Source organism: Lytechinus pictus, chromosome 5, assembly GCF_037042905.1.
Source record: "Lytechinus pictus isolate F3 Inbred chromosome 5, Lp3.0, whole genome shotgun sequence".
Classification (NCBI taxonomy): domain Eukaryota; kingdom Metazoa; phylum Echinodermata; class Echinoidea; order Temnopleuroida; family Toxopneustidae; genus Lytechinus; species Lytechinus pictus.
In genome coordinates, this window is record NC_087249.1 from 3,385,634 (window position 1) to 3,409,666 (window position 24,033).

General features: G+C 35.9%; 1 protein-coding gene across 2 annotated transcripts in view; it reads left to right on the forward strand.

Moving 5' to 3' along the window:
* LOC129261927 (furin-like protease kpc-1) overlaps nucleotides 1-24,033 on the forward strand; it is a 42,862-nt gene that overhangs the window by 12,968 nt on the left and 5,861 nt on the right. Inside the window, exons 5-15 of one of the 2 annotated variants that reach the window (XM_064099628.1) lie at nucleotides 1,197-1,343; nucleotides 5,571-5,656; nucleotides 5,983-6,071; nucleotides 6,450-6,622; nucleotides 7,877-8,089; nucleotides 8,394-8,494; nucleotides 8,951-9,051; nucleotides 9,858-9,990; nucleotides 16,421-16,737; nucleotides 17,124-17,505; nucleotides 18,522-18,712. In XM_064099628.1, coding sequence (XP_063955698.1) covers nucleotides 1,197-1,343; nucleotides 5,571-5,656; nucleotides 5,983-6,071; nucleotides 6,450-6,622; nucleotides 7,877-8,089; nucleotides 8,394-8,494; nucleotides 8,951-9,051; nucleotides 9,858-9,990; nucleotides 16,421-16,737; nucleotides 17,124-17,505; nucleotides 18,522-18,712 — 1,933 coding nt within the window. The remainder of the gene's footprint in view (nucleotides 1-1,196; nucleotides 1,344-5,570; nucleotides 5,657-5,982; nucleotides 6,072-6,449; nucleotides 6,623-7,876; nucleotides 8,090-8,393; nucleotides 8,495-8,950; nucleotides 9,052-9,857; nucleotides 9,991-16,420; nucleotides 16,738-17,123; nucleotides 17,506-18,521; nucleotides 18,713-24,033) is intronic. The other variant, XM_064099629.1, reaches the window with a different exon arrangement.

Consider the following 24,033-nt stretch of genomic DNA (forward strand, 5'->3'; position numbering starts at 1 on the left):
TTTCTGTTGTACAGGGTTATTTCAGATTTATTACTCCAATAAAGACTCAATTGTTCATTCTTCTTCTTCTGTAAGGCCATTCATTCTAAACTAAGATTTATCATGTATGTATATAAACTATGATTTATCATGGATTACTATATTGTAGATTAATAGATAATATAGATTATCTACGCGCCATACAGATACATGTACCAAAGATGATAGGAGGCAAAACTTGGGCATTGTAAATAACTTTGATCATGACTCTATGTAGGCAGGCACATTTGATTGGCATGTGTCTACAAAATAATTGTGACCTGATGATCTACAGTGCATAGTTTATTCAACAATTTCTTTTCTAAATTGTCTTATCTCACCCCTTCTTTGCAGGAGAACTTTGGAGTCTGGATACATATTTTTGAAATGAAAACAAAACATGTTTTTGTACTGCACTTTAGACCTGTAGATAACAAACATTATAGTTGTATTTGATTGCCTTATCATATGAATTCTGAAAATTATGATACAATGTACACACACACTCTGTAGTAATGATTTTCAACTAAATTATTTTAATGGAACAGTAAAAATCAAATTATTATTCAAATATCAATTATTTTTCAACTAAATTATACTTATGCAACTGTAGAGAATTCAAATGATTATTCAATCTTTGTTAGTTGACTAGTCGATGATTTCTTTTTTGATCATTATTATCTCCATTTACAAGGTAGATTTTCTATTTTCTGTTCTATCTAGGTACTTTTGTATTGTTACTTGTATGTACATGTATTATATAATACAAATTCCAAGATAATGTACATTAAATTATAAGTGGGTTTTAAGTTTAAATCCAAGTATGGTACATGCCATGTTTCCTTCTAATTTTCCATTCTTCTGATTGTAGTATTAGCTTTTCTTTTTTCATTTGCATTATAAAAATTTGATGATGAAATGAATTATGTAATTAAAAGGTATATTAATTTACATTGTTGGAAATTACATGTAAATGTAGGCCTACACCATGGACCTGAGTAGTACGGTAGGTCCATGCCTACACAAAATCACAGGTCATGATAAAACTATTCAGCAATACCTTGCCCTGGATTGCAATTTGCAAGATTTTCTATTTAGTTTGTGTTTGCAAATGGGGATTATTGATGAATTATTATTAGTTCATAAAATGATTTTTATTGTGTTTTCTCTTTCTTCAGGATGGAAATTTCAGTGGAGATTCTAAGCCAATAGCAAGCATGAACATTCAGCAAGCCTGGGATAAGGGATATACTGGTGCCGGAATCGTCATCACAATCATGGACGATGGATTGGAATATACTCATACAGACATCAAGAATAGTTATGTGAGTATGATCGTAAAGATTGTATGTATAAATGATTATACATGTAATGATACTGCAACTCAGAGAGCACTTTTTTTTATACATGTGTCTGCTTAAAGTGCTATTATTGTTATTTAGTTACAAAATTAGGGTATGGCCATTCAACATAAGTTGCCAAAACTGAATTGATCATTTGAACCCTGACGAATGAAACATTATTTGCCAAACAGACTATATTTCATACATTTCTATAATTATGTATTTAACCATACTTTTATACATTGAAAGTAGTTATGTTTATGCCTACTCATATCTATGATTTTTCTCTCCCCTGCATAGCAGAGCGAGACTATAGGCGCTATAGGCGTTTTAGGTCACATGACTAAGATCAAATGTCATTTAGGGTCAATGAACTTGGACCATGTTGGAGGAATCAATATTAAAATCGTAACCTAAGGTTAGGTTTTTGAAATGTCAATATAACTTATATAGAAAGTATATGGACATAGTTCATGAAACTTTGCCATAAGGGTAATGACTTATTACTGAATATCCTGCCTGAGTTTCAGGTCACATGACCAAGGTCAAAGGTCATTTAAGATCAATAAAATTTTGCCATGATATTGGGATTATTTGTTGAATTACATGTACTATCATAACTCTGAAAGGGTATGGATCTAGTTCGTAAATCTTGGACATTAGTAATCAAGTATCGCTGAACACCCTGCCCGGCGGGACACCCTGGCAAGTTTCAGGTTGCATGACCAAAGTCAAAGGTCATTTAAGGTCAATGAACTTTGGCCATGTTGGAGGTAATTGTTAAATTGCTGTCATAACTTTGAAAGTTTATGGATATAGTTCATGAAATGTGGACATGAGGGTAATCAAGTATCACTGACTAGTCTTAAGGTCACATGATCAGGTTCAAATGTCATTTGGGTCAATGAACATAGTATTATATCATTGTATGAATCATGTTATTTGTGAATAATTACTTTATAGTAGTTTTCTAAGTCCGCACTGCTGCTATATTGAATTATGTACATGTAATGCCGGCGAGACTGCCAGAGGCGCTCCACTTGTTTTAAACTGTTATTGTTAGGGCATATACTTCAATTTTTCTTTAAAAAAATCATTGTTATCCAAGCTCTTCTGTAAATCAAACATTTTTATCAATATCATAACTTTTGATGCGCAGTACATGTATATTTTATCTACACAAGTCAAGATATTCAATGTCAGTGTATGGTGTGTTTACAGTATTTCAGTATAACACAAAATTAAAGGCATTGCTGATACACATTAGATTTCAATTAGTCACCCATCACTTGTCTTTGTTTATTAGTCGTTACCCGACTAGGTTAACCATAAAATGTAGTATATATCTGAAATACATTGTAGGCCTGTCCTTGTCCATGCTACAAGCTCATCATGCATTATTGATTTGTATTTCCCTCCGCTGACTTCATTAAAAAGCTTAACATGCATAGTGGGCATGTTTTATTGACTGAATGGATTTAAAAGGGAACCAGTTATATTTAATACATGCATTTTGTATTTTACTATAAATATAAACTAGTTACAGGGAATTCAACAATCAATATACATGTATGTTGAATATTTTCATCAACAAATACAGCAGTTTTAAGAAAGTATAATATAGTAGTGTGCAAGCTCGTCTCTTAGCCCTTGATATCCTTGGGGCCAAGAACAATTTACATGTATACCGTTATTTTAAAACAAAAGCAAATTATTCTAGGGTTAAATTAAAAAGGATAATTCATAGAAACTGACAAGTTATCCACTGCACAGAAAATATCTCCACCCCCTGCTATTCTTCATTTTCAAAAAGTGTAGAAAAATGAGTCATCTGTGACAATCCACTCATTGTCCCTGTTGTTAAAAGCAGACTGTAAAGAATGTTAAAAGTCCAAGGTTAGGTTAAATGTCAACCCTGAATAAAGAAACATTTACTCAATCTTAAGCCAAATTACAAATACATTGTATGCCATAGCAATTTGAACACCCCACATAAGTTCTAAGCTGCTCATATTTTATAGTTTGTTGATTCTCGCCTTGGATGCACTATTTTGATAATGTAGAATGATAGAGAGTTTTCCAGTTAGAAAAAAAAATGTGTAAATTTTCCTTCCAAGTGCAAATGACCTTCATATTTTTTTTCCAACCAAGGCAATGCTCACGATACATGTAAATTTATAATTGTTTTATGGAAATGTATAGGATTACAATCATTTCTGTATTAAATCTGCAATAAGAGGGTTAATACATTAAATTATATGTTGGGGATTGTGATGTGCTTGGTGGTCATGGTGGGGGGGGGGGGGTGTTACAATGTAGCTCACTAAATAATATGAAAGTGCCACATATCACTGCAATTGAGTCACATGGCCTGTAAATGAGACAAATAATGAAAAAAAAAAATCAATATTAACTTGTAATTTGCATACAATGTATTAATGAAGTTTGATTAGAAAGTACATGTACAACAGATGAATTCTCTGTTTAGGCTTCAACAAATTACATTAAAGTGTTGCCTATCTTATTTTGAGTCATTTTTTTTTTTTTGGGGGGGGGGATGCAAGTTTAATGAACAAACTGCTTTTCACAATCCAAATTTCATGGATTTAGTAGGGTTCATTCTTAGGGTATCATTTGTTTGATTTAGCTTGGATGTTTTGGCATGTTATTGTTAGTACCTTTACTGTAGGGTACAATGTATGTTCTTGTGTTCAGGCTCCTACAAAGAGCGGTTGATGTTTCAGATTATGAAAGGCTGTGGCTATTAAACTTGTATATTAATATACACATGTACTGGTCAATAATAGTAAATTCCTTTTTTATAGTAAAATGACAATTAAAACTCTGAGTAGAGTCATTTTGTTTGAGTTCAAATTTGATCTTTTATTTAGATCATCGTCAGGAACTGATTTGTTCAAGAAAACAGGTTGTATTTTTATAAGCTGATACAGAGTAATTTAGGTATACATGTACATGTATATATTAAGGGGGGGGGGGGACAAAATTTAATCGTAGAAATTTAGGGTAAAGACACTATATTTTACAGAAACACATAAAGGGAACAATGTAAAAAAAGCACATTCAATTTACAATAACATGCATGTAGATTACAACCCCAGACCCAGTACATGTACTTATAACATATATTCTAAACATGTCAAATCAGAGTCTGTGACTGAAGACTAATCCCTAGAGAGAACAATAGTTGGAATTCATCAAGGGTTGGTAGGAGGTCATCCATTTCACCTCTCTTGATCATTGCTCTTGTCTCCATTGTCTGATGCTGTGATGGTAAACATAGATTCTGGTACCTTCATACCAGTGGGCAATGTACAAATATATTACTCTTGTCCATTTATAGCTGACTGTTGTACCCCTTTTCTTTGAGGTATACTAGGCCTTGACTGAACCATATACATGTATACATTACATTCAGACATTAGATTAATTAAAGGTGTAGGGGTGTTTGGACATAAAAATTTAGTGACTCTTGAAACCATTTTATTATTCCAGTCTCAATTGCTCCAATGAAGCACCTTTATATGCTAACATAATAATATTACTGCATTGTATTACCTTTACCATAATCCCATTTCACTGACCTTCATCGTCATTCAGGGGACCATTGATCAGCATTTCTTGTCTGACAAGCTGTCAGATCTGACTACAGTCATTAGCTAACATCTTGTGTTTAATTTTACTTAGCTGAGAAGCACTGGTTTCAGACTTTCACTGGAGTAGCTGTTTAAATAGACAATGACAATTTACCTTTGATGACAAGCTTTAAGTAAAACAGTCCTTTCCTTGAATTTGATTGGCTGAGGAGCACATGTGTCTGACTGTTACTATGGTAACTGTTAAATAAGCAAGTATTGGTCTAATAAATCATCTGACAAGTCCTTCCATGGCCAACCCCACTTGTATCTTAAAACCTGAAGAAGTTGAAATGGGTTCAAATGCTCGGTCACCAAAATTTATCATGTAGTCATATCTAGGGAGCGTTTTATGAAAGGACTTGTTGGACATTTTATCCGACAAGTCCTGTTTTATTTGACAGTTACCATAGTAACAGTGCCTCAAAGCCAATCAGAATCAAGGAAAGTTGTCAGATCTGACAACTTGTCCGACAAAAATTTTGATGAAACACTTCCCTGGTATAGTAATTTTATTGATTATCATTTCTTTTTCTTCTTGTTCATGTACATGTAGGATGCTGGTGCCAGCTATGATTTTATTTCACGTGATGCAGATGCCATGCCTAGGTATATGAGAGCTCCAAATCCTGAAGAAAATATGTAAGTTCAAAGATCTTTAACAAGTTCTTTCAATTAATTGATAGGTCGCAATAAAGAGCTATAGCCTGCATTTACGAATCAAATGCTTGACTGATCCATCTGTGTCATTTTTAAAAAGAAAATTGGAATATAACTAGTGTGGAATTGAATGCTAAAATTGACATTTTACTTTTATATAATTTGTAAATTTGGTCCATGTTTTCTTAATTTTTTTTCATCTGAAACTGTTGACAAAGTTTGTTAAAAAAAAAGGGTTTTTATTTGAACTTGCATGTAATTGAAAGTTTAATTTATTAGATTGATTTGTTTCTTTTTGTTCCCTTTAGGCATGGAACTCGATGTGCTGGTGAGATAGTGATGCAGCCAAATAATAGTAAATGTGGTGTCGGCATTGCATATAATGCACAGATTGGAGGTTAGTATTGGAAGAGGAATGATGGCATGTTCATTTTAATATAGTATGAACTGTTTACATGTTAGCCTTGTGTAACCTGGTCGACACTTTAATTTAATGCCTGAAACCAACTTTTATAATTATTTTGATCCTTCAGTGAAAAGTATCAACAAATGTTGTGCAAAAGATTGGGGAGAATGTTAATACGACCATGAATTGAGTTTGAGTAAAGTCATTTAAAAAAAATCATCTATTTCATGAAATTTGAAGAATATAAAACTTTTATTTCTGATGTAGCAGTCTAAAAAAAACTGTCATAGGCCTATGAGTACAAGACCACCACCCATTATATATAACTGATCAATCATGCCTTTGTTACATTTTCTATCCTTTCATCAGGAATCCGAATGCTTGATGGTCTAGTCACAGACGAGATGGAATCATCATCGTTATCTTTCAACTATCAGCATGTTGATATATACAGTGCTTCCTGGGGTCCAGATGATGAAGGTTTCACTGTCGAAGGACCAAACATTCTTGCGAAGAAGGCTCTGGAGAAAGGAGTGAAACTTGTAAGATGATATTTTTGTATGAGGTTGATGGTAATTGCAAAATTGATGGTTGTTGGTGGGATGACGATTTCCTTGTGTTTTCACCTATGGCTTTGATAAATTCACCCAGTAAACAGCTCAAAACCATTCATTCTAGTCAGGTTAATCAGGGCACCGTCTTACAAAGAGTTACAATTGATCCAATCAACCTCAACTATATGAAAACCATCAATGTCAAAAAATTTTCTTCAGGAAATTTGCACAATGTTCTTTGTAAACAAAGAGAAGCGCACTGAATTTTCAAGAAAATGATGAATGTATATATGTACATCATAGTGCGAATATGTTTTGAACAATCATACATTTTAGATGTTGACGTTGCTGGCTTTCCATAGCTGTGGTTGATTCGATCAATCACAAATCTTTGTAAGATGGGCCCCAGAACACAATTTTCTTCTGTTTGTGATCAGTGCCCATCACTTGTTCAGACATTGAACAAAACAAAAAAAATCTTGGCCCTTTTTTTGTAAAACATCTTTGTACATTTTATGATTGTTACAGCATATGCATGCACTTTTAGTGGCATTTGCTCATTATCCTACATTAACTCCACTTGCCTTATACCAGAATCCTATCCAGGACCCTCCAACGTACCCATTTCAAGTCTTGGTCAAGTGTTGGTCAAATTAGTCAAGCAAATGTAGATCAATAAGCCAGTTCGTACATGTAGTTCCATTCTGCGCATTAGCAGAGAAAGGTCATTTGTACTAAAGTGGCATGGTGGTTTAAAATTTAATGATATAAGCACCAAATTTGGTGTCTTGATTATTCATATATTCTTTTCAATTGTGTTTTTCATTGGCATCCACAAAGAACAAAAATGCGTCCACGACTGGTATTTCACTGCAGTTTGCCAAGTACATTGTGCAACATGCTATAATATGCATTCAAAGTAGAAATGCAACAAGTACCTTCATGGAGTCTTCAATGGTGTGCTATTCTAGTCACCTGGTATAATTCAATTTCTTCATCCTGCTATGTAAGGCATGCATATGTTATATCCTGCTTTGAAATCTGCCTATCATAATGAAATAAATGAAAGGTCATTTGACCAAAATTGTCCCTGATGTAACTACGAACTGGTCTATATCTTGCCAAAGGACATAAGTGCTGTAAATTTTTTTATGCAATAACCTTTCATTCAATGGAAAATTTTGATTAAAATGAAAAATAATGAGATTAACAATATCATCTTTCAATGTTATTTCTCTTCAGGGAAGGGATGGTAAGGGGTCTATATTTGTGTGGGCTTCCGGGAATGGTGGGATGCACCTTGATGACTGCAATGCAGATGGCTATGCAAACAGCATCTACACACTGGTAGTAAGTAGTACCACAGAGAACCAAGATAAACCATTCTACAGTGAGCATTGTGCAGCAAGCTTGGCATCAACGTTTAGCAGTGGAAACAAACTACAAAAGATGGTGGTAAGTCAGTTTATGTATCCATTCATGAAGATGGTCTGAGATTAACAAATTTGAACTCAACATGACTATATTCTGAGTTTTATTTCCACACATTTTCAATTTTGTTAGAATATGTTTGTTCTCTGTTTTTTACACTGAATACGATCAGTTTGTGAAATTGAACATGAAATTATGGTTGGTCGCTTGCTTTTATAAATTATTTTTATATATGAATATGAATAATGTATAATTTTCAATATAAAACTTGATATCGAAATAGATTTAAAACAAGATTCTTTTAAACTTTCTCCTTTGACTTGTTTAGGTGACAACTGATTTACATGATGGGTGTATTGGAAACTTTACTGGGACATCAGCATCAGCACCTATTGCTGCTGGCATTGTCTCTTTAGTCCTTGAAGCCAAGTAAGTTCCTTCTCTCATACCAGCTCTCTCAACCTTGGTTAGTCTCTTACAGTAGGCCTAATGTGCATTCATTTACATGTATAATAATCTAATCTTAAAGGTACAACTGCTAAAATGTTATATTAAAAGCCTTCCTCAGGATATTGCTATTATTTAGCGGGGAAACATACATGTATAATCCCTGCAAGGTATGATAGACATTATGCAGTGACACACCATGCCTCTATCTTACTTGCTCTGGTGATCTGCAGCTGGGTCAACTCGGAAAAGTCCCTTTAACCTGTATCGCTATACCCTCAGAGGGAGGGCTCTACAAGATTATGACGTCATATGTATATAGTCTAAATCAAATAAATCATTAATAAAATCCAGTTATAGAAGAAAGCAAAGTTGTTTTTTATAGTTTTACTAGGAAGAAATGAATACATTAATTTTTATTTCTCTTTTTTTTTACAGTGGTAATCTAACATGGCGTGATGTCCAGTACTTGATTGTAGTCACATCAAAGCGCCACCAGTTGACAGGAGATTGGATGACAAATGGAGCAGGTTATGAAGGTAAGTCATTACCATGGTAATAGATAATCAAAATTAGATTTAATTCTGTTCATTCCAAGGTGACGTTGAGGGTGAAGCATCTTTAAAACCAACTTGCACCAATTATAAAACAATGAATTTTCTATTTTGACAGTATGTTTTATTTTTATGGAAAAAAAATGTCATTGCCAAAATATTCGTCCTTTCTTTTTGTTATAACCTTCAGTTGGATTTTCTTGTTGAGATATGAGAAATGTTAGGAAACAAGTTGATATGACTGACTCCATGATGGCATTGATGCATTGTTACTATGATAACTTTACTATTATTAGACCATTTGGAACCTGGCAGAGGAGATGTATAATGTTTTTTAATAATGCATTGTTGCTTAGTACACGTCACTTTACAATATAGTGTATTATAACTATGACATCCCAGAAAAATTGTTTTTGTATTTTGGCATTTTGGAAACAATGCAGTGTGATGACAAACATGTACAGCCCCAACCTTATGGCTAAATGTACATGGTGAGAAAGCTCCATTGGAATCTTTTGGTCTGGTTATAAACCACCAATTTCTATTGATTTCAAGGTGAAAAGTATTCAATATGTGGTGATACCTTGTTTACCATGAACCAATTCTTGTCAAATTTGGTATGTTGAGGTGTTTCACAATGCTCTACCTAAATATATGGTCATGAAAATGCTGAAAATGCATTAAAAAAAAGATTGATGACATTATACTTGCTACTTTATATCCTTTTACTCCTGGCAGAGATTCATGTGAGCCTTTTCTTATTGTTATTTTGTGTTTTTGTTGCTGGACAGTGAGTCATTGGTTTGGCTTTGGATTGATGGATGCAGCAGCCATGGTAGAGAAGGCAAAAACATGGGAGAATCTACCAGAACAGCTCACATACTCCAAGTTTGCAGACAATGTCAATCAAGGACCAAGGAATAGGTATTCATTATCCTGTCAATATTATTGATTGATTTGTTCTATTTCTCACTTTGATAATATGCATGAGCATATTTGTTAAAATGAATTATGTGGACTGACTGGAGCTGTATTTGGTCATAGTTTATACTTCTCATTTGTAACAACTGTTTTTCTTTCATTGCTGCATTTTCATTTGAAAGTTATGAAGCACTAGCAAAAATCATTAGATATGTTATAAGAAGTTCGAAAATTGCTTATATGCATGGTAAAATAGTGAATTCTATATTTATATCATGTTAAAATAATTAGTCAGCATTTTCCTTGAAACATTTATGTATCCAATGACCCATACTGATAATAAAATCAAAAGTTATAGGTCTAAAGTCATAAAATGTGATCACTTTTTACTGAGGCAACCAAACTTAGTGTACAGCTTAAGATTTAGAAAATTGCAACCAAATACGTTGTGATTAAAAGTGCAAATGAAAATGAAATTCAAATCAAAAGAAAAGCAATTATGAAAAGAATAAATCAGCAACAACATTTACTTGAGTAACAAGTATAAAAAGAGACCTAGACCCCCTTCCTTGATTGCAAAAATATGTGAGGGCCTCATTACACAAAGATTGGTAATCAATGTATCATGATCTCGATTGGACATTTTGTGATTAATTGTAAAACCTCTTTGCTTTTGGAAACCTCAAGCATCTAGAAATTTGATAGTGCTAATTTTATCTTTTAACTTGCACAGGATACATGTATTTTGATTCTTAGTTTGATTTGAAAGTTTGTGGATTGTATTGTCAGGTATTCATCATTTGATTTTGAGGAATGTTAGAGATGTGTTATGCTGGATCTTTGCTAATTGATTAATATGAATAGTTATTGAATATGTGCCATTTTACTCTTCAATTTCCTCCAGTATTTCTGACATCTTTAGGTAAGATTGCATGAAGATTCTGTTATCCTAGAACCATGCTTGCTGAAACCTATGCTTTATTGAACTAGTGTTATAGGTCCTATTTCATTAAACACAGCAGTTCCCCCCAAAAATAGATTATGGCGGGGGGGGGGGGGAATGAGTGATCTTCTCTTTGGAATAGTCAGTCTCCTTATTAAAGAAAAAAAAAACAGAAAAAAGGTTTTCTATAATAATGCTTTACAAGATTATCATCTCTCTATTACAAAAAAATGCTTGTTTGTCCCTGCTCATTTATTTGCTAGGTTTGAACATATTTATACACATTCATGTATCTCTTCTCTAAAGCATGTAGAATTTCAAAAAACTTAAAATTTCAAATTATTCATCCGTCTTTTCTGTTTCATTAATCTATTTTCACAATCGAATCAACTTCCTTGCATGAAATATGAATATCCAAATTAACTCTGATATGAATGCTCTGTCTGTTGATAATGTAATGCAAATAATTAGCAAAATTTTAAATCCTGATTAGCTGAAGCTAATATGTGTCCTTCATCCAAATAACCTATAAACAGTAAATGTCCTTCATCCAAATAACCTATAAACAGTAAATGTCCTTCATCCAAATAACCTATAAACAGTAAATGTCCTTCATCCAAATAACCTATAAACAGTAAATGTCCTTCATCCAAATAACCTATAAACAGTAAATGTTTTAATGCCCTTATTTTTTAACATTTTAGAAACTGGAAACAGATTTTTAGCTTAAAAATATGACCTACAGGCTCAAACCTCCAATAAGTCGCATGCAACAGACCTGGGGGAAACAGCTAAAATTGTAATTTTGGCTGAATTTGTTGATATGTAATAATAACAATGCGCTTTGGAATAGATTGTTACTAGATAGATGGCACTATACAAATTATTGTATGCTGTTTTTGATAGAAATTGGGATTTTTCATATCTTTCTTTCAAAGTTTGGGATCACAGTCTGCCCTCAATTTTTTTTTCTTAATTTTGATGTGACTCTTCATTTTTACAAGCTGGCAACCTAGCTCATAAATCAAAACAATCCAGGTGTCTATATGATGTTTGCTTAGAAACAACTGTATAAAGTGCCCTACAAATGTAATTATAATTATTATTCATCCCTTTCACATTCCTTAATCTGCTGCCTCAGGTTTATTTTGGTTTATTCTGAAGGCATTTACATCTGCTTTCCCCCATCTGATTTGATGAAGTCAGTTCTTTAAGTAATGTATTTTGAGACCAAGGTCAAATGTAGAGTGTAATGCTACAGATGAAAATTTGAAGTGTCAGGGTGCTTTTGATATGCTTTCATTCATTCCTATCTACATGTAAAGTGAAAAATTAAACAAGGTATTGAACTGATTTTTGAGAGAATATGAAACAAGTCCTAATCCTAAGTTTAATCTGATAATCCCTCCACCTCTGTTGCTATTGAATGCCTTACTGTCCTTATACAAAGACAGCTTAAGCTACTCTTTTGTTCCAAACTTAAAGAGCTCCTTTCTGTGAGTGGAAGTTATGGATGCTTAATTGTCTAATGTGTATTTTTGAAAGGGGGGGGGGGGGTAGTGTTGACAAATTTGGATAAGTCTTATGGAAACTGGAATGCTGAGGATCTTTGTTTTAAATAAATTTTGATGACATATTGGTTGTTTTGAGGTGGCAGGTTGAACAAGTCAGAAAGCTTGACAAATTGTGAAGTGTTTTGATCTTTTTTTTTATTTCCAAAGCATGAAAAGGTTGATTAAAAATAAAATTAAAAAATCCTTATTTATAATGAATGGGTTATTTAATTGAGCTAGACATTGCAAAGTCTGTGAATACATTCTCATGGTCAGCTGTTTGAAAGCTTTGGTAACCAATAGAACTTTAATCTTCTCAGAATCAAAGCCTCGGTTAGAACCAAAATTGATTCTGGCAAAGGTGAGAATGCCCAAGCCTACATGTAATTCAGATAGGGTTTTTTGCCTGTAATGAGAGTGGGCATATCATATTCAAATTCAGAGAAGTGTAAGTTGCACACCATATCTGACCATCCTTCAGATGATAGATTGATGTATTTTCTTGAAGTAATCCTTACTTTCCATTTTATCTCTTTACATTAAAGTAGAACTATATTGAAAATCGTAAAAATGGAGAATCATATATCAAATTAAAGGAGAAAATAAGGAGAACACGATGGTGTAAATCATTTATCATGGAGACCGATGGAACTCAGTTAATTGATAGTTTAAAGTTCTCTCTCTGAATGCTTCAAACACGCAGAATTACGTCCGCGAAATTGGGGATTTTTTATGACGTCACTTTCTGTACGAGAGGCGTGATTGGCTCTCCAACGTGAAGCTCCACTTGCATGCAAAACCTGTTGCGAGGGTACGTTTTCTCCACATTGTCACTGAATACTTCGATCCCGAAATGAAAGAAAACCCAGAATTTTATCTAGATTTGGATTTTCAAATTGATGATTATGAAGATGAAGAGAATGATGATGAAGTTTCTAGCTCTAGAAAAACAAAGTGACGTGGATAGAGGTATACATTAGGGGAATTACGTCGGTGATTATGAGTCGGACAATTCAACTTGCATGCCGATTCGCTACCAACACATGCAGCTGATAGCTGCTCCGCGGGTCAAATCCATGAAAATGAATTCCATCACGACCACATCCAGACAGAGTCTCTTTCTTCTATCAACAACCATAATGAGAATGAAAATAATGATATAACTGTACTTACAAACAAGTGAATATATCCGAACCTAGGCTGAATGTAAATCAACTCAAGGAATAACAGCAGACGATATGCACCGACGATGAATTTCACGTGGCTGGGAGATTGTCACTCGTTCTGTTAGATAAAATATCTATCTCATTATTTTGACTAAATTACGAAACTCGGAGAATTAGTATTCTACATAAAAATTAAGTAACACCTGGTACTATTTTTTGAATTACGATAAAACCTTTTTGAAGCAAAGAAAATGAGGTAAATTAAAATTAGATATAAAAGATCATCCGCCTAGCTCGCATTCGATTGTAAACAATCAGCAAGGCGAGCACGTAGAGTTGTATAAAGCTACGCTCCAACTCTATGGGCGAGCAAGCCAGTGAACTGAAAATACGTATTTTCAGTTCAGTGGAGCAAGCTGGCCATGTGCTTTTGATTGTTTGTTTACAATCGCATGGGGCTAAGTGGATGATCCTTTATATCTTATTTTAATTTACCTCAATTTCTTTGCTTTAAAAATATTTCATCGTAATTCAAAAAATAGTACCAGGTGTTACTTAATTTTTATGTAGAATACTAATTATCCGAGTTTCGTAATTTAGTCAAAATAATGATATATAAATTTTATCTAACAGAACGAGTGACAATCTATTCCAGCCACATGAAATTCATCGTCGGTGCATATCGTCTGCTGCTATTCCTTGAGTTGATTTACCTTCAGCCTAGGTTCGGATATATTCACTTATTTGTAAGTACAGTTATTTTATTATTTTCCTTCTCATTATGTTGTTGATAGAGGAAAGAGACTCTGTCTGGATGTGGTCATGCTGCATGGCATTCATTTTCATGGATTTGACCCGCGGTGCAGCTAGCAGCTGCATGCGTTGGTAGCGAATCGGCTTGCAAGTTGAATTGTCTTACTCATCATCGGCGTAATTTCCTTAATTTACCACCATCCACGTCACTTTGTTTTTCTAGAGTTAGAAACTTTATCATCATTCTCTTCATCTTCATAATCATCAATTTGAAAATCCAAATCTAGATAAATTTCTGGGTTTTCATTTCATTTCATGATCGAAGTATTCAGTGTCAGTGTGGAGAAAACGTACCCTCGCAACAGGTTTTGCATGCAAGTGGAGCTTGACGTGGGAGAGCCAATCACGCCTCTCGTACAGACAGTGACGTCATCAAATTCGAGTCAATTCAGAGACCGATGCGAGGCATATTTCGGAGAGGCATTTTAGCGCTTTTTAATTGGCGATTTCCACCTTATGTATTATTTTCGTTATTTTTGAATGACCTAATGGTTATCCTCACATCATTACCTTTCCACTGATATATAATAAGGCCATATTCATAATCAATATATTTCTCCTTTAAGAATTCCCATGCAGCTTATCAGTTATTTAGTTTTGAAGGGTCATGTCCTGCATGAATGGCGATTATGTTTCTTATCATTAATAGTTATAATGCAAAATATAAAATGCAAAATGTACGTGTTGTACAATCTTAGAGGAAGTGCGTTAAAACATCAGGAAAAACATACTGGTTTAAGCTCTCCATATTTCACTCATTTGTACAGTCATCCTTGAGTAACTATATTTTTGAAAGTGTATGGACTAAACTAGTGACTTAACTTTCTACCAGCATGTCTAGTTTTCTTTTTGATATATTTATAGATTAAATATTTCATCTGCATGTACAGGTATATATATGAATGTTCCTAACTTATTTGCTTCTTGCTTTAAACTATTATTGCTTGCCCTTTCATTGAAATTCAGCATTCAAGCTCTGTAATACTAAAGTGTGGGTGAACGTTTGATGCTTGCAGATCTTGAAATTTTGATTTTTAGAAGTTGGTGGATTTAAATAGAAATGGCAATTCAAGCTAGAAAACACAAAAATTTGTCAATATTCTAGAATGGTCAATCTTAAGTTATGTTAAAGTTTGTGTCTGAAATTCAGTGAAATCCGTATTGATGGACTATTTGAAAGTGGATAGTCCTTGTACAAAATTGATAGGTTTTGCAGTATTGATTAGTCATTGTAGTCAATGGATTACATTAAATCAAAAAATATTGTTTGCAGAGAAGGCAAAGAATGTTTCTTGTGAAAGATTTCTTATCTCTCTCTATTGAGATCTTGTTATACCTCCTTTGTTTTGCATGTCTGTGATGTTTTTCTAAGAAGAAAACTATACCCTCCTAATATATTCTTGGAGAATGAGTACTGGTCCTACTAATTTCGATGTCAACCCAAGTGTAATATGCATAATTATGACCACTTATATGATCAAATTGAATTGTAGACTTAATAATGATTCTACGATTCTATGATTCCTATTGCTATGGCACTAATTCTGTATATATTTTTTTATTAGTTGTGCTATTTGTATGAGGGTATAGTATCGAATAAATTTATTATGAATTTTACCAGTCAGTTCAGACTATTCAGGGAAGGTATGGGAGGCTATGAAGAGTGCGTTTTTCATCAGTTTCCTGAAAAAAAATTTGCAGGAAGAGCCCTTCCCTCTCTTTTTAAATTTAAATAAGGAAAGGAAAGGTTTTACACATTATGCTTTATCCCCCCCAAAAAAATATGTTTCCCCCTATCTAATCTTGGGTATTGAATGGACTTACTATTATTTTTGCCTGTTTGATCCTGCTTTGTTGTTGATTATTTCATGGTGTTAAATTCACACCTAACCAATGCTAATAATACTGTCTCTAGCTCCTGCTTTTAGTATCTCAGCGCCCTCATTCTTTAATTGCAGAAGGTTTTTCAACAGGGGTCCAAGGTACTTCACCTCCAGCCTTGAAGTCCAAGATTGCAAGGATCCTTTCGCCGGTAAACCCATCCGTTATTTGGAGCATGTCCAAGTGACTCTGTCATTAAGGGCCTCTGTACGTGGGAAAGTCAAGGTGGAGCTAACCTCCCCATCTGGTACCACCAGCACTCTACTCAGCAACCGCACTAATGACGTCGCTGGCAAAGGCTTCAGGCTCTGGACCCTCATGACTGTTCACTTCTGGGGAGAAAACCCCAACGGAGCATGGCTCATTAAAATTGGAAATGGCGAATACAACAGATGTAAGTGCCTGTGTTGACTACTTAACATCTTGTGTAGCATAGTGAGATTAGCAGTAAAAAAAATGTTCAAGAGATATAAACAGTGTGAACTCAAAACTGTAATATACTAAATGGTGATAAAAGTTATAATCTGTTTTTGTAGTGCAATAAAGATTGAATATTTTTTCAGCTCTTTGGAGAATATTTTACACCAGCTGTAACCTTGCTTATAGTTGATGACCTTTTTCCACTGAAGTGTTATTGCAGTCACCTAGTTTGTGAAGTGTGAAGTGCTCACAGAACTGAGTGAACAACTATGACTTTAGATTGGGGATGACATTTTTCTTGCAGTATGATATGAGACAAGGCATAAATTGAAATTAAAATTCTTGTTGTCTCCAATATAGTAACGGTTTCAACAGTGAGGCTCACTCTACGAGGAACATCAAATCTACCTGCTTCTCTGCTCCCTTCCCATACAATGGACACCTTGGAACATATAGAAACAGAGCAAGAAGAACGAGAAGACCAAGGAGCTGAGCTGCCTCTGGACCCACAACGCTCTTCTGGCCGACATCCACAGATATCTCCTTTGAGGGTAGTCTCAGAAACCCTTCAACGAGATGTCCGTGCAGCAAGTTCTTCTTACTCCTGGGACTCCAGCTGGTGGTGGAGTAGTTCTGACTGGGAATCCTACCAACAGTGTCACGAGGAATGCCTCTATGGCTGCTCTGGTCCCAATGCTGATGAGTGCTACAAATGCAGGCATTACAAAGATAGAGAAACCTTGTGAGTTTAGAGAGGAAATAATGATAAACCTGCTCTTTTTTTAAAATTCAAGTATCATTTTGGTAATTTGATATTGTCTTTGGTTACTCTTATGGGTGCGTCGTGGTCTAGTGGTTCTGACTCTCGCCTTTGAAACAGAGGGTCGTGTGTTCGAATCGTAGCCATGGCGTATTTTCCTTCAGCAAGAAATTTATCCACACTGTGATGCACTCGACCCAGGTGAGGTGAATGGGTACCCGGCAGGAGTAATTCCTTGCATGCACTGAGCGCCGGTGATGGTAGCTCGAGCTAAAGCCGGGGTAATAATAGCAGCGCTTTGTATCCTCTGGCAAAAAGCGCTTTATAAATCCAACTATTATTATTATTATTATTATTATGGGCAATACATCTATATTTCTGTAGCTAGTATCTCTAACTATTTAGGTAGAGGATATTGTAGACAATTACAAGTAACTTTTGCAACAATTTACATGATGCAAATTGCATGCAACCATAAAGTTTTACATATTTTTATTACATTTATCGATGTAACTGAACAATGCTATCAGTATCATATCACTTTTGCCTTTTTTTTGTGGATTGATTAAATTTGGATAATAAAAGAAGACGAAAAAAAGTTCTTAAGGTTTGGGTTGTAGTTTTTCCACATATTTTGTTTGTACTTAAATTGCTTTAAAGTTTGTAGAATCCTAAAATTTACTCCATCAAAAAATAGGTGTAGTCTTCATTCTATGTATGACTTTGTAATTATGTGAATTTCCTGTGATCCCAATTCATACACATGTTATTTATAAGTTATGACTTCATGGTGCTTGAAGGTTCAACTTTTTAAAACTAATTTCTTGTAACATCTCTTTTATAAAAATAGACATGATCTTCAAACAAAATATGACCTTTAAGATTCTAATCTTTTGTGATCACAATTCATATGATAAGAGCCATTGGATCTTAAAAATATGAATCATGAATAGGGTTGTTTGTTACCTTATGAAATCTGTTTGCTTTGATCTTTCCAGGGATTGTGTTGCAACTTGTCCTGATGGCCAGTTCACCCCTCCAGAGCTCCACATCCGATGTGGAAGATGCAGTGATCACTGCAAGACCTGCAGTGGAAATACCAAACAAGATTGCTTATCTTGTCCCCCTGGTCTCTTCCTCAGTGATCGCAATTCTTGCGTCAGAGATTGTTCACCCGGATACTACAAAGGTTTGTGTGTATTTACTACCATCTTCCTCTTTCTCTGTCACTCTAACTCTTCAAATTGGTGTTGAACAAAGTATACATAATTATTAGGCCATGCTGAGTTAAATCTGTTCAGTGATATTACATTAAAAAGGCATTGAACTAAGCTTATAGTTATGGGTTAATATCTTAGCTGTTATTTACTTTGTAGGTTTCATTGTAATTAGGTGATCTGTCAATCGACAGATCAACTCTTAATTTCGTACGAATTTTCTTTTTTATTTATTTATTATTTTTCTTTATTTTCCGCCCTTTTCTTGTTAGCACAAAATCTCAAAATCTACATCACCAATTATCTTCAAAATATCATCAGATATGGGGACTTATCATGTGATGTGTATAAAGCAAGTTCAAGGTCAAAAGGTCATCATGACGTCATCTAGACGCCATTTTGTAAAATCACATTATCAATCATATCTTCATTATCAATTTTAAAAAATTAACAATATTTACATCACATTAACTTCAGGTCAAGGGTCAACTGTCCATGTCATCAAATTTCATGTAAAGGTCACGACGTGCTCGTCAAAATTTTAAAATGCTCAAAATCACTTTTTGACCAAAGTAAAGTACGAATCAGGTCATTTTAAGCATTTTCAAAAATTTGCGCGCGTGCACGGTAACGTGCGTGTTCTCGCGCGTAACGGCACTATACAACATAGGATCGGCTTCTTTTTAAATATCAATGCATTGATAATATAATTCTGAGTAATTTGATACCTCGATCAACCTTCTACGACAAGTAATAACGGAATTAGCCTCCATCAAAGTTTACAGCACGCACGCGCGCACTAACCATAGACAATATATGTGCAAAAACATGCCTATAGAAAACTCATTATAGCTCTTCAGGTAGTCCGTTGACCCCCAATTTTTTTTTCATATTCGAATAGAGTATGGATGGGAGATATGATTTCATGTCACATTTGACCCGAAATTTTATCATGACGTCATCAAAATGGCGTCGGAACTCAAAATTCCCATTTTGCTACTTATGACGTCATCATAATTATGCAAATTTTACTCTAACTCCATAAATATGGGTCAATTTTCGCTCAGTTTCTTATATATTGTAGCCAAGGACTCACTCTATCTAATGAGTTGGCATTTTTACATTTTAAGGAACGGATTATCCCTGAAAATGTCGATTTATAGGGGTATGTCATTTTCGCTCATTTTGTTTGCAATCTCTATGGGAAATGACTTTTTCTCAAAACTGGATTTTACATTCCTCTATTTCGCGAGCCATATCTCCATTTCTTTTTGTCGGTTTTCTCTGAGCTTGGAGTATGTTGTAGCTGAGATTGTAAGCTATCGCAAGTGTGGTCTCCATTTTCCGATCAGATGCCGGGATCATGCCCGTATTTCACTTGCAAAATTGGATTTGAGATCCTCTTGTTTTGCTTATAAATGTGTAAGTCTATGGGAAGTGTGTAGCTCAATGGGTAAGGCATGCGTCCTCAGGGTCCAGGGTTCGAGCCCAGGGGGCCGGGGTGAACATGAGAATTTCTTTTTCTTTTTTTTTCTTTTCAACATTTCACAAATGGTCCTTTATGACCATTACAATGTATATTAAATAAAACATTGGACAATAAAAGAGATTAAAATCCCTTTTAATGTACAATGTTCCGGCCTGTACAATATGTGTATGACCTACACTTTTTCACACAACTTTTTCATTTCCCTCTTTTTCAAGAGTATTCAACACGTTCTTTTCGTAAGAGAAGTTCAGTTTTCATCATGATGATCATATTGATCTCAATAAACATGCTGATTGTCTTCCTGATCATGAAATCAGAGACAGATCACCTAATTCGTCCTCATGACGAATTAAAATTCTAGTTATTATTGTCTTTGTAGTATTAGCTCTTGTCTAGCCTCTCAATCTGAGGTTGTGTATTGGAATATCAGACATTTATTCTTCTTACAGATTTTGTTCGAAGCATTATGGTCTGGTAGTTCTCATGATAGCTTCACAGTCAGTGGGTCGGGGGTTAGATTCTCAGTTATTCAATCCTCTTAGACACCATGGTCTGGCGTGCGTTTCATAAAGCTGTTGGTAAGTTAGCAGCTACTTTAAGAACAACTGGTGATCCGTTCTTATGCGCTAAACCATCGCCAATGAACATTATGGTATATACCATTTACCACAAGAAAGGATCACCAGTCGCTCTTTACTTATGAACAGCTTTATGAATCACCCACCTGGTATACGTAGTTCTCACCATAGCTTCACAATCAGTAGGCCATGGGTTAGATTTCCAGCCATTCAATCCTCTGAAGCATTATAGTCTGGTGGTACTCATGATAGCTTCACAATCAGTGGGTCATGGGATAGATTCCCAGCCATTCAACCCTCTGAAGCATTATGGTCTAGTGGTACTCACTCTTGACTCACAATCAGTGGGTCATGGGTTAGATTCCCATCCATTCAATCCTCTAAAACACTATAGTCTGGTGTTAACACTCTAGTCTCACAAGCAGTGGGTCATGGGTTCAATTCTGAGCCAATTCCTTCCTCTACAAATTTCCTAGAAACTATTATGGTCTGGTGATACTCTCATCTCTCAATCAGTGAGTCATTGGTTAGATTCCCAGCCATTCAACCCTCTGCAGCACCATGGTCTGGTGGTACTTACTCTTGTCTCACAATCAGTGGGTCATTGGTTAGATTTCCAGCCATTCAACCCTCTGCAGCACCATGGTCTGGTGGTACTTACTCTTGTCTCACAATCAGTTGGTCATGGGTTAGATTCCCAGCCATTCAACCCTCTGAAGTATTAATTCCCATCCATTCAATCCTCTAAAACACTATAGTCTGGTGTTAACACTCTAGTCTCACAAGCAGTGGGTCATGGGTTCAATTCTGAGCCAATTCCTTCCTCTACAAATTTCCTAGAAACTATTATGGTCTGGTGATACTCTCATCTCTCAATCAGTGAGTCATTGGTTAGATTCCCAGCCATTCAACCCTCTGGAGCATTATGGTCTGGTGGTACTCACTCTTGACTCACAATCAGTTGGTCATGGGTTAGATTTCCAGCCATTCAACCCTCTGCAGCACCATGGTCTGGTGGTACTCACTCTTGACTCACAATCAGTGGGTCATGGGTTAGATTCCCAGCCATTCAACCCTCTGAAACACTGTGGTCTGGTGGTACTCACTCTTGACTCACAATCAGTGGGTCATGGGTTAGATTCCCAGCCATTCTTTCTTGTGAAGCATTATGGTCTAGTGGTACTTACTCTTGTCTCACAATCAGTGGGTCATTGGTTAGATTCCCAGCCATTCAACCCTCTGCAGCATTATGGTCTGGTGATGCTCACTATAGCTTCACAATTCAATCCTCTAAAACACTATAGTCTGGTGTTAACCCTCTGGAGCACCATGGTCTGGTGGTACTTACTCTTGTCTCACATTCAATCCTCTAAAACACTATAGTCTGGTGTTAACACTCTAGTCTCACAAGCAGTGGGTCATAGGTTAGATTCCCAGCCATTCTTTCCTCTGAAGCATTATGTTCTGGTGGAACTATAACTCTTATCCCGCAATCAGTGGGTCATGGGTTAGATTTCTAGTCATTCAACCCTCTGAAGCATTATGGTCTGGTGGTACTCACTCTTGTCTCACAATCAGTGGGTCATGTGGTAGATTCCCAGCCATTAAGTCCTCTGAAACACTATAGTCTGGTGATGCTCACTATAGCTTCACAATTGGTGTGTCATGTGATAGATTCCCAGCCATTCAACCCTCTAAAACACTATAGTCTGGTGGTAACACTCTAGTCTCACAAGCAGTGGGTCATGGGTTCAATTCTGAGCCAATTCCTTCCTCTACAAATTTCCTAGAAACTATTATGGTCGGTTGATTCTCTCATCTCTCAATCAGTGAGTCATTGGTTAGATTCCCAGCCATTCAACCCTCTGAAGTATTATGGTCTAGTGGTACTCACTCTTGTCTCACAATCAGTGGGTCATGTGGTAGATTCCCAGCCATTCAACCCTCTGAAGCATTATGGTCTGGTGATGCTCACTATAGCTTCACAATCAGTTGGTCATGGGATAGATTCCCAGCCATTCAACCCTCTGAAGTATTATGGTCTGGTGGTACTCACTCTTGTCTCACAATCAGTGGGTCATGTGGTAGATTCCCAGCCATTCAACCCTCTGCAGCACCATGGTCTGGTGATGCTCACTATAGCTTCACAATCAGTTGGTCATGGGATGGATTCCCAGCCATTCAACCCTCTGAAGTATTATGGTCTGGTGATGCTCACTATAGCTTCACAATCAGTTGGTCATGGGATAGATTCCCAGCCATTCAACCCTCTGAAGTAGTATGGTCTGGTGGTACTCACTCTTGTCTCACAATCAGTGGGTCATGTGGTAGATTCCCAGCCATTCAACCCTCTGAAGCATTATGGTCTGGTGATGCTCACTATAGCTTCACAATCAGTTGGTCATGGGATAGATTCCCAGCCATTCAACCCTCTGAAGTATTATGGTCTAGTGGTACTCACTCTTGTCTCACAATCAGTGGGTCATGTGGTAGATTCCCAGCCATTCAACCCTCTGAAGCATTATGGTCTGGTGATGCTCACTATAGCTTCACAATCAGTTGGTCATGGGATAGATTCCCAGCCATTCAACCCTCTGAAGTATTATGGTCTGGTGGTACTCACTCTTGTCTCACAATCAGTGGGTCATGTGGTAGATTCCCAGCCATTCAACCCTCTGCAGCACCATGGTCTGGTGATGCTCACTGTAGCTTCACAATCAGTTGGTCATGGGATAGATTCCCAGCCATTCAACCCTCTGAAGTATTATGGTCTGGTGATGCTCACTATAGCTTCACAATCAGTTGGTCATGGGATAGATTCCCAGCCATTCAACCCTCTGAAGTATTATGGTCTGGTGGTACTCACTCTTGTCTCACAATCAGTGGGTCATGTGGTAGATTCCCAGCCATTCAACCCTCTGAAGCATTATGGTCTGGTGATGCTCACTATAGCTTCACAATCAGTTGGTCATGGGATAGATTCCCAGCCATTCAACCCTCTGAAGTATTATGGTCTGGTGGTACTCACTCTTGTCTCACAATCAGTGGGTCATGTGGTAGATTCCCAGCCATTCAACCCTCTGAAGCATTATGGTCTAGTGGTACTCACTCTTGTCTCACAATCAGTTGGTCATTGGTTAGATTCCCAGCCATTCAACCCTCTGAAGTATTATGGTCTGGTGGTACTCACTCTTGTCTCACAATCAGTGGGTCATGTGGTAGATTC